Raw genomic sequence first — 11,980 nt, 5'->3', positions numbered from 1 at the left:
TTAAAGCTATGCATAAATTGAGTGCTTTGCCAGACTGGAGCCAGAGCACTCAGCACCTTGAAGAGTACAGTGCCTGGAATACTGTGCTTGCTTTGGGCCACTCTGTTTTGAATCAGATAGAGCAGAACCAGAGAAATCTTAGCAAAGGTTCAGAGATGGAGGATGAAAATTATAAGGGACCTGGAAAAAATTATACCTGGAGATAGTATGACAAGATTGGGACAGTTTGGTTTTGTGAAAGATGAATACGAGGAGACATGACAAATATATAAAACAATGACTGGTATAGAGAAGATAAATAAGGTACTCCTATTTATCCTTCTCATAACCAGGGATCCTAGAAATCTGTTTGCCATAGAAAAAAGCAAAATTTGTGTTTTTACGAGAATCTGTAGTTTTTACATTTTGTGGAAAAAATAAAAACATACACAGTAGAACCCCTTGCCACCAACATACACGCAGAATATGGGATATGGACGCTTCAGCCCCGGGTGGCAGGGGTCCAGCTGACAGCCCCACATAGTGGGGCTCTCGCTGTCAGATTTCATTTTAATCATGGAAAAACGTGGATTTTTATGTTTTTTTATCAGAGAATTTTGGGATTTTTATCACAAAAAAATAGGATCCCTGCTTATAACACAGGAAAAAAGGGGACACTAAAAGAAACTGAAATGCAACAAATTTAAAACTGATCAAAGGAAATGATTTTTTACATAAAATATACTTCACCTTTGGAACTTACTGTCAGTGGGTGACACTGAGGCCAAGAACTTAAAGTGAACATCCACAGTTCCATTAGAGAGCTGCCATGGTTCAGGGCTAGCTGCATCTTTGTCCCCCTTCTGGTCTCTGAGTGCACCCCTCAGTGTCAGGCCTTAAGGCTTTACCTCTACTGGGGAGGAATTAAAAAATTCTCCTTCTCTTCGGGCCCTGGGCTTGAGTAGCCTGCATATCAACTCTGCTGACCCAGCAGGTCTCACTGGGTTCAGAATGTGCGGTTTTTTTCCTTCAGGAGCATATGACCAGTGGTGTCTATGGTGACCAGATGCATGTTTTTCTTACCTAAAGATCTGTAATAATTATTTGTATTACAGTAGTGCATAGAATCCCTAGTCCTGTATCAGGACCCCATTGTCCTAGACGTGATACCAACACGGTCCAGAAAGGCAGTGTCTGTCCAAAGAGCTTACTATCTAAGACAACAGAGAATAGGTGGATATTGACAGATAAGGGAGTACAAAGAAACAATGAGACAGTTTGGTCAGCATGATAGGCAATGGCCTCAGCATAACAGCAACTTAACCATAATCAAGTTTTTTGTAGGCATCATGGAAAAGGGAAGTTTTGAGGAGGGTTTTGAAAGAGGATAATCAGTTACCATCCTGTGAGGGTGACTAGGCAAGTCTAATTTCTTCAGACACCACCACCCCCCAAGCAGCACCCTGTGTCAGTCTGGTCCCCACAAAAACCTCCCTCCAAGAGTACACCCCCTCCCCCCTTTTGAAAGAGAATTCCCTTTTACATGGCTAGAGTCCTTCTGATCTTCTGGTTCCCAGGCCTTTTCTAGTCCTGGCATTGTCTCTCAAGTGTTTGCTGAAAAATGGCTTATCTTGAGCTATTCTTCTCCCCTTCCTGCTTGTTTTCTTTACAGTCCCCCCTGTTAAACTAAACCAGTATACTCATTCAGTAAACATCCCAATAAACAGGTCAACATACAGTTTTCATACATTATTACAGGGCAGCTCCTCTTTCATCCAGAGCCGCCCAGAGGATTCAGGGGGCCTGGGGTCTTTGGCGACGGGGGTCCTTCTGCTCCAGACGTGTTCGGCGGCACTGAAGGACCCGCTGCTGAAGTGCGGTGGAAAATTCTCGTGGGGGCCCCTGTGGGGCCCAGGGCTTGGGGCAAATTGCTCCCCCTTCACCCCCGCCCCCCCCGGGCAGCCCTGCTTTCATCACAACAGAATTTTACAAAACGTAGACGGAATATGCCCTCTCATTTCAGGCATAAAATAATCGTTAACAGACAGGGGTAAGGAAGAAACTTCTCTATGGGCAGGTTATTCCACAATTGTCCACTCGGAAGTTTCTTGAATCTTCCCGTGAGCCCTCAGGTACTGGCCATTGTCAAAGACAGGATGCTGGACGGGATGGACCATTGGTCTGATCTGGCAATGCATGTTTCTGTCTCCTCTTTCAATGTGTGTTTGAAGAGAGGTGCTTGGAGAACTGTGTCTCTTAGTGGTGGGTCTTTGCTGTCCAAGATGAATTCACTGTGTCTTGAGATGAATTGACAGAGCTGTGTGAGTACCTCAAAACTAGACACACATGGAATTCTGCAAATCAAGAGTTAGATGCATTTTGGCAGAGCAGTGGGTGGGCCTCAGGTCAAGAACACCAAGAAGTGCTGTAAATCAAGAATGGCTGAAGCTTACCTACTGTCTTCCAATACCATGCTGTTCTCTTGCCAGTGCTATCAGTCCCTAACTCTGATAAGAACACAATTACAGTCATTTTATTGACCTCCCAGCTCTGATATGGAATGTTTGGGCCATGATACTATAATTTTAAAATTATGGGAGATAAAAAAGGCAATTAAAATAAAAAACAAAATAACTAAGTGTTTAGGCCTGAAACCCAACCAAGTCTCAGAATATCAGACATTCTTACTATCCCTCTGACCAGCTCAAACAGACGTGGGAATGCACAAGTTGTTCAGCTGGACTGAGGCCCGAAGCCACTGTCCATATCATCCTGGATACAGGTTGAGCAAACAGGCTCTTTTCTCAGACAATGCCCTTAAATTCAGATGGATTATTAAAAGTTATGCATCTTCCACACCCTCTCTTCCACTTCTTTCTCACTGCCCGCTTTTCTCTTCTCTCTTCCCCTTCCACTGCTCTCTCCTCTTCTCATGTCACATTCTACTTGTCTATTTCCTCCCACAGCCACCCCTTATAGTAAACAAACCTTCACTCTCCCCACCTTCCTTAAACAAACGGTTGTTTCCTTTTAATACAGTGGCCACCTGGAACACAGCAAATAAGGGACATATCATTAGGAAAAAATGGCTTAATCCATGGCAAAGATTCTATCGCCTTGTTGAGGCTAGGAAATTTTTGCTAAGATAGCCTATGTTGTGGAGCTGAACTAGTGATAACAGGCAAGAGCAATGGTGGGAGAAAACTTGTGTAGATAAGGTGCTGGCAGCTGCCAACTTTCTACACGTCACGTTGTGTAAAACCTGCTCTAAGCAGGGCAGTGGAATAAACGGCATTTGCCACCTGGAACCTTGTCTGCACTAGCAACCCTGCGAGTGCTACGGGGAGGGGTGCTGTACTGGTGTTTGCAACGGTGAGAAAATTTTGCCAAATAAAAAACCAGTGAAGAGACAGCCAGAGAGGAAAAAGACAAGGAGTGGTGCAAATCTGAATTAAACCTGAACTCCTGCAATAAAACCTACCTGGAGATGCTGTGATTCATCAGTTCAAGACTGAGCTTCTGGTGAACTTTTGTTTCTCACTCTTTCACTCTGGTCCTGCAACATAGCCATATAATTATTAGAGACTGTACACGCAGTGGGAGCTACTCGAGTATTTAAAAAAATTGAGTGCATATTTCCTAGGTCAGGCTTCTCCACATTCTGGCTGGTCTCAGTGGTAAGATTACAAGCAATCAACAAGAACCAAATATATCATTTACTGTGTAAGGGGTTTATTCAGGGTCACAGGGTGTAAGCATTCGGGGGAGCCTGTACAAACTTATGAATTCTGGTTGATATTACAAAGTTGTTATGAAACTTCTGTATGATGAAAGGCCTTTCTGTGTATCCTCCTCTTCTGATAAGCTTTAAGCATGTATCACCCATTGTTAAAGACTATCAGCACCTGAACAGGTCTTACCTGAGGAGAACAAAAGAGCATGCTGGGGAAACCTGTTCCCTCCACTTTTTCTGGGGATTGAGAGAGTAGGAAGTTACCAAGAAGGACAAAGTGAAGAAATGACAAAAGCAGAAGGTTATAAAAGTGCTCACAGGGGAAGACTCAGAGAAACACACCGGAAGTTTGGGCAGCGAAGGGGAAGGGAATGAACTAGCCGTGGTCAGAGGAAGCATTCTTGGGGAGAAGGCTCTGTGCCAGAACTTTGCTAGGCACTGCAAAGGAAGGATCCTGGATAGCCCCAGATTACTCTGACCCCAACCCAAAGAATGCTCTGGAGTGGTGAAAAAACTGATACAGGGAACTGCATGTAGGGTTGTTTATTGTTGGATAGATCTGTGTATTTTTTGTACTATTAAAGAATGGTGATTCAGAATTTGGTGCCAGTCTGTCTGTTTGTGTTCAGCATTTACACCTACCATGTGCCCTCTTGAAGAAGTAAACCAGAAGGCTCACTTGTGGGTAAAGTTCTGGGACAGGGTGTGTTTTAAGCTACAGGGAGGGAATCTGAGGGCCTAGCACTGGTTCCCTGGACTGGGCTGTGGGCTTTGTGGTTGAAACACTCAAGAGCAGGTGACAGAGTGTACTCAGAGGCCCTAAGATAGGGACAGTGTAGGGACTCTGTTCAGAGTGTAGAGGCTTAAAATACAGGAGATCCAGCAGCTGGGTTGCCTCACAACAGTCTGGTGAGAGGTCAGGAGAGGGTACTCAACTGCAGTTGTGACAGGTGGCATATTTTGCATCATTATTCACTAATGGGTGTCAAAGTCAATGAAAAATAAATGCCAGAGTCAGAAAAACCCCATACAACTTGGTTTGCTTTAGTTTGTATACCACTTCAAAAGTTTTGCATTTCTGTTCTCGCCCTCACTAGCTACAAATGTAGGAGAACAGAAAATCTTTGAAAATAAAAGCCACTCAGGAAGATTAAACAAGCTCGTGGTCCAAAACCTTAGTTAATTACTCTGGTTTTATGCAGGCAAAAAGCCCATTGGCTCAGATTCTGAACTGCATCCAATTTGTATGTAATGCAGCTCATCAGGTGAGTGTGGCAAAGGTGGCTGGTTGTACTACACACATCTGTGGCCCCAGGATTCCGAGGCCAGAGAAAATCAGTACAGCCTCAAGGCTGCTCTAGTTTACGCCCAGCTGCCTGAGGCACCAAAGAACTATTCTGGCTGCTGGCTATAACTGGAATGCAAGTGTGCTCTGGCTATGCTCCATTTTTCCTGGTCATACCCTGTATGGTGACAGGGCTGAGAGGATTAACTGCTTGCTGTACATCTCCTTGGGATTCCCTTTGTCTGGGAATTCTCCTGTCGTAGATGGGTATCTTAGTTTTCCAGCCACATCACAAAGCAGCCAGAGCACTGGTAGGGAATAGGTCAGGATCTGGCCAGTTGACTCTATAGGAGTTTTGATTAAGTCATGACTTCAGGATTTGACTTAATTGCTGAAGTCACCTACAAGACAGCCACTAACATTAGTCTGGACTTTTATTTGAAAATAGCATGGTGTGATGAAACAGGATTTTTTTGGAATGTATTTTAGGAATCTTAGGCATGCCTCAGTTTCCCTCTGTATGTTGCACTGCTACCCAATGGGTGCAAAAGTGTGTGTGTGTGTCCACCCTCACTGTCTGGTTGAATTAACAGTCATTAAAAAAAGTGGCTGAAACAGGTCTAACTCAGCAGAGGTCCAGCAAGACAAAGAGATGTCCCAATGACTGAGCAATCAACATCCAACAGCAGGAAACCCCAGCAAGCAAGACTTGTGAACTGAGTTGGGGAACAAGGTGGCAGGTGACTGGAATAAAGCTGGAAGTCTTGGAGAGACTCAGGAGCCAGGACTAGGGAAACAAGTGGGGGACAACAGAGAGCCAGACCTCAACACAGCTTGGCTGGCTCATCATGACACTGGTTTGACCAGGATGGACTAACCCAAGGACTTTCAGATTCTGTACGTCAGGTGACTAATAAATAGTTACCTGTTTTGAAAAGGCTGCCTGTATCGCTGTAAATACTCCTTGAGAGGGTTGCACCGTGACAGAGCACAGTACAAGCTTCCTGCAGGAGTCTGGCTTGGCAGGATTCTCTGCAAGCAGCCAAAGAGAGATGGGGATAGCAGATACCGAAGGCGCAGTCTCAGAGTCCTGGAGGCCATGGACCCGCCCCTGTGTGGGTCTCTTGGGCCTGGCACACTAAAGGGGTCACTCCCAGGAGTGTGATTGCAACAGACCATACCCTGTGGCTCTATGACACAGCAAAACTATTAATTATATTAAGATTATTTAGTAAAGTTTCCAGCAGCATTGCCAAAGCCTCAACCATCCAGAACGACAAGACTTGCTGTTAATAACGTTGCCTGTCTCTCAGACCGATCTTTCTTCTGACCTTACCACTCTGTTCAGCTGGCTGCAGCAAAGCCTGCTTTTGGGACCTGCAATCACAGGAGCCTCCAACCGCTCCCTCCCAGCCCTTTCACCATCTAGAACAGCCCCCCTGCACCTGGCACCCCAGCTCTCTCCCGCCCGCATCAAACAGTCACGCTTTCCCAGTCTCTGCAATGGCCTTGTTCAGTGCGATGCGCTCCGCCGGGGCTTGTGGCCACGCAGGACGCTGTGCAATTTAAAGACACGGGACTGCCCCTTTACCGATGCGCGGGGCGCCGGGGGGCGCGGGGCCAGGACCCCGCAGCGTGCAGGCCCGCGCTGCCCTGGGGAGGCCGTTGCGCACAGCGCAGGTTGCGCACAGCGAGCGCAGGCAGCATGCGGCGCGGATGCAGCAAGCCGCAGCCAGCAGCCGCACGAGGCGGGCGGCTCAGCAGCGCGTGCGCGGGGACGACTCTCGCCAGCGGCTCGGGCGCGGCGCTCGGCGGCTCCGCTGCCCCGCCCTCGCTCTGACGCAATTCATTTGCACTCTGCCCCTTGCCACGGGCCAATCGCATGCTACCCGTCGGACGGCGCTGGCCAATGCGGCCGAGCCACGGTGGCAGAAGCGAGCGGGGCGGGTGGAACGCGGGGCGCCCAGCGTTCGGCCGTGGAACGCCGGCGGCGCCAGGGTTCTCGGCAGCCGCGCGCCCGCCCGCCCGCCATGGTGGCGCTGCCCGGTTCCGCGGCCCCGCGGCTGCTCCTCATCCCCGGCCAAGCAGCCGAGGCCCTGGGCGCCGCGCCCAGCCGGCCCCTCTCCGTGGCGCTCCCGGCGGGGGGCCCGCGCTCGCCCAGCCCGGAGCCGCAGCCGCCGGCCCGCAAGCGGCAGCGGCTCACTCACCTGAGTCCGGAGGAGAAGGCGCTGCGCAGGTGAGCGGGGCCGGTGGGGCGCCGTGGGGTGGGGCCGGGGCTCGGGGCCGGGCCGGGCCGGGGCCGGGGCCGGGGCCGGGGCCGGGGCTCAGGGCTGCGCTGTCTCCCCGCAGGAAGCTGAAGAACCGCGTAGCGGCGCAGAGCGCCCGGGACAGGAAGAAGGCGCGGATGAGCGAGCTGGAGCAGCAGGTGCTGGAGCTGGAGCAGGAGGTAGGGCTCGGGGGGCTCGGGCCGGCGGGCTGCGGAGGGGAGGGAGCCCTGCGCCGCACATTGCAGGCGGCGGGGACGGAGCTGGCTGCTGCGGCCTGCTCCGCTGAGGTCGCCTGTGGGCTTCTTTCAGAACCAGAACCTGCTGCTAGAAAACCAGCTCCTGCGGGAGAAGACCCAGGGGCTCGCCGTGCAGAACCAAGAGCTGCGCTACCGGCTGGGGCTCGATGCGCTGGAGACGGGGGAGGAGAAGAGAGCGCCCGAGGTGAGCGTCTGCCCGCTCCCTGTGGGGGATTGGGGCAGATGAGTCTGCTGGCGGTTCCTGGGTGCCTGCGACCGGCCAGCACCCGATACTTCAGTGGAAGGTGTAAGAAACTCGGAGCGGGTGAGGTGGGATGATCTGCCCTTGTACTAGGTCTCATCAAGAGGTAACAGATGTGCTTCACGTCCTGAAGCCTGTGAGGCTTAATATCCTTCCAAAATCGTTAATATTGATTGCTGCATAGGGATGGGGGGGCTTCTCTTATCTCCACTGAGGGCTTTAAGGGGCTGCTGGCTGGCACCTTGGAAGAAAACTCAGCAGCATTCAAAGAGTTAATTCAGAACCCTTTCAAATCTACATCTCATGCTGGTCTTGGTGTAACCTGCTTTTTATCCTTGCATGCAAAGTACCATTAAATGTGGCCACAAGAGCTGGTGGTGAATAACACCACAAAAGGCACAAAAGGAAAACAATGGGCTGACAAGGTCAGCCTCCTTCAGAAGATGGTGGTGGATCCAGTGTACTATTAATGGGTGTCTCAGACTGAAGTTAAAGCTCAACCAGAGTGGTGTATTTTGAACATGAGTCTTCAACAGTCGTCTCACTTCCAGTCTCTGCAGCGCTGTTCCTTGTTTTGGCTGCTAGCCAAGTGAGGTTGAGATTCAGGCAACAGACTGCCAAAGGATGGTTGCATGATGACACTCAGTATTGTACTCTTGCAATACGGGGAAGAACATCAAACAGGCGGTTCGGGAGTCAAAATAATATTGGATAATTAGGCTTCTCTTCTTATACAGGTGGTGATGGAATCACAGGTGGATGAAATCAGGATGGTGACCGGGTCCGCTGAGTCCGCAGCACTCAGACTATGTGTTCCTCTGCAGCAGGTGCAGGCCCAGCAGTCACCCCTCCTGACAATCTCCACATGGATGCTGATGGCATTGACTCTTCAGACTCTGAGGTGAGCAGCCATTCCATGTTTACAGATCATGAGTTTTCGAAAGAATTACAGCCCAGTGTCTCCAATTCATCAGCTATGGTACTAGGGGCATTAGAATTTGAGCTGTAACACACCAGCAATGTAGTTCAGATAGGCTGGCATATTTCAAAGGTCCAGATGCTCTCAGATACATTTGTGCTTGTGAATCTTGGGCAGAACTGCTGACCTACAAGCTGTGTCCAATAGGTCAAAGACAGGTGGGTGAGGTAATATCTTTTAGTGGACCAACTTCTGTTGGTGAGAGAGACAAGCTTTCAAATTCTGAAGAAGAGGTCTGTGTAAATTTGAAAGCTTGTCTCTAGCCAACAGAAGTTGGTCCATTAAAAGATATCGCCTCCCCCACCTTGTCTCTCAATATTCTGGGACCAACACTGCATATTAGGTATTCTAAGAGACTACTCAACAGGAAGTGGCCTATTAATGCTCCTGCGGTCATAGGACAAAAACAGGACTATAAATTAAGCGGAAGTTAAGTTCATTATTTTGAAGGCAGTTAAATAGTGTACATTAGTTATTGTTCCCATAAACATTATCATTCAACTTTTTGCAACATGAAGCATAGACCCCTAGAAATGTAGGACCTTGATAAATTATCTAGTCCCCTGCACTGAGGCAGGATTTAAGGATATCTAGAATATCCCTGACAGGCTTGTCTAATCTGTTCTTAAAAATCTCTTAATAGGGATTCTGTGACCTCCCTTGGAAGCCTAGTCCAGTGCTTAATTATCTTTATAGTTAGATAGCTAACCTAAGGTTTTGTCTACACTAGAAATTTTGGTGGTCAGGGATGTGAAAAAACACATCTCTGACTGACCTAAGTGTCACCAACAAAAGTGCTGGTGTGGACAGCATGATGTTGGCAAGAGATGCTCTCCACTGATACAGCTATTGCAGCTGGTTGAGGGTGGCTTCATTATGCCAGCGGGAAAGCTCTTTTACACTGGGATAGAGCAGCTACACAGGAGACCTTGCAGTTCTGCTGTTGGAAGGTCCGGGGTGCAGATGGTCTAATCTGCAGCCCAGGAGATTAGACTGTTACTACTTGTTCTACCTTCAATGGATATGGAGAACTATCCTTCTCCCTACTCCCTTACCTTCTCCCTACTCAGTCTTTTCTGGAGACTAAATATGCGCAGTTTTTTAACCTTGCCTCGTAGGTGAGGTTTTATCACTTCTGTTGCTCTTTTGAACATTCTTCAATTTGTCCAGATTGCGGCTAAAGTGTGGCACCCAGACCTGGACTCAGTTCTCCAGCCAAGGTCTCACCTGTGCTTAAGAGAGCAGGACACTTGCTTCATATCTTGCATAGTATACTCCTGTTAATACACCCCCAAATATGAGCCTTGTTTACAGCTGCATCACATGTTGGCTCATTTTCAGTTTTGTGTGCATGTGAAAACCCTGAAAACATGCAATTCTTCAAAGCACATGCTGTATTTCTACTGTAGCTTTGGACAGGTTTTAAGTAACCTAATATTGTGAAGTCTACTAGTTACTGTTCAACTGCTGTCTGTATCCCAGAGTCAGATACAAGGACATGAGACAGCTAAAAGCCAAGGAACAAACAGGTTGAAACAGATAACCTTGTGGTAATGGAAACTACTGCTCAGGCTAGTACCTGGTGCTGACGCTTTATTTCCAGATTTTGCCTTTGTTTGCTGGCTCTACAGAGATTGTAGGCAAAGAAACTTTTTGTTCGAATAGTACCCACCACTATGCGGAGTACTGTAATGCAAATCAGTAATGTAGAGAACAGTCTAATAGTGCCAGTCAAGCTCCTGGAAGGGTTAATGGACTAGAAAGCTCAGGGTTAAGTAAATGAGCATATCAAAGTACATATGCCATTCCCACTTGTGCTGCCTTTCAGTACTGATCAGGTCTTCAGGTCCTATTGAACTTAACCTACTTGAGGTTGGTTTCAAGGGTAGGTTTGGCTTGTGTACAGTAGTCTGTATGTTCCTTTTAAAATGGTGGGTTTTGTATTCTGCAGTCTGATCTCCTGTTGGGCATTCTGGACAGCCTGGACCCAGACATGTTCCTCCGGTATGGTAATTCAGAGTCATCGTGCTTGGAAAAGCTGGAGGAAGAAATCTGTGGAAAAGAATCAGATTCCTTACCAGCCTCCCCCACTCCCTCTGTGGGGTCCTCATCAGCCAAGTTGGAGGCCATTAATGAACTGATCCGGTTTGACCATGTGTACACCAAGCCCCTAATCTTTGAGATCCCTGCTAAAATGGGCAGCCAAGGTGATATGTTAATGAAAATAGAGGAAGCATCTCTCTCTCCCTCAGAAGACAAGGACCTCCCTGAGTCCCCAGTCTCAGTGAAAGAGGAACCTATAGATAACTTTTTGCCTGAGCTGGGTATCTCAAACCTGCTCTCATATGATCACAGCCTTGAGACCTCTTGCTGTCTGTTGGATGCACGTAGTGACTCTGGATATGAAGGATCCCCTTCTCCCTTCAGTGATCTGCCCTCTCCACTGAGCACAGACCATTCTTGGGAAGATACTTTTGCCAATGAACTTTTTCCCCAGTTGATCAGTGTCTGATTTATTCATTAGTGTTGCATCTCTCTTCTGTGGAGCAACACTTTACAATCTATGCAGGGTAGTAAGAACCATCTCCCCTTTTTCTTAAGCCAGAAGTAAAGTAGATGGCTGTTTCTTAAAGAACATTACTCTTTAAAGTGTTTTCACCAAAGCCAGTATTTTGCTAATTTGTGCCCATCTCAGACTCAGAATACAACTGGGTATGATAGTGCCCTTTGTACCAGAACTTTCTCTTGGAAAGGAAATGGCTAATCTCCCTTCTCAGAGACTAAAAGTAATATCCTCCGAAAGAAACAGGTGCTCTTGTACCTGAACTGTACCTTGCCCCAGTTAGGCAAACCCTCAGTACCTAGGATAAATTTACTTTGGGGGAGTGAAGGGGGGGTGGGAGGAGGAGTTTAAGTCCTTGTCACAGCAATAGCCTGCTTAGGCAGTGGGGCTATGCTTCCCTCCATGTACAGACAGTTGGCTCAACATAAAATTAAAAATCTCTTGTAAATTTTACATAACTTACTATGTAAATGCTTATGAAAGTTTTCTATTGCTACTTAGTTTGTGATTTACTTTCTCCATTTAATATTTAAAAATACCTGTGCAATTAAAAAAGTGCAATGCAGATGTTCTCTATACTTCCATTTTAAAATAACAGCTGGGGGGAGAAGGTCTCTGCTTCTGTGTCAACCTCATACTGCTTACATGGTAAAAGGATGGATGTTGTAATGGTTCC

The 11,980-nt window shown here is 47.8% G+C and overlaps 1 protein-coding gene across 1 annotated transcript; it reads left to right on the top strand.

The window, feature by feature from the left end:
• Positions 1 to 6,953: 6,953 nt before the first annotated feature.
• Positions 6,954 to 11,869, top strand: XBP1 (X-box binding protein 1). The gene is given in 6 exon segments (XM_077835213.1): positions 6,954 to 7,233; positions 7,347 to 7,443; positions 7,574 to 7,705; positions 8,500 to 8,577; positions 8,580 to 8,663; positions 10,693 to 11,869. Coding segments are annotated over 6 exon segments (1,158 nt in total). The 5' UTR covers positions 6,954 to 7,027; the 3' UTR covers positions 11,254 to 11,869.
• The last annotated feature ends 111 nt before the right edge of the window (positions 11,870 to 11,980 follow it).

The sequence above is a fragment of the Eretmochelys imbricata genome, chromosome 15 (assembly GCF_965152235.1).
Source record: "Eretmochelys imbricata isolate rEreImb1 chromosome 15, rEreImb1.hap1, whole genome shotgun sequence".
Classification (NCBI taxonomy): domain Eukaryota; kingdom Metazoa; phylum Chordata; order Testudines; family Cheloniidae; genus Eretmochelys; species Eretmochelys imbricata.
Note: the sequence above shows the minus strand (reverse complement) of the source record. Positions and strands in the feature narration are given on the sequence as shown.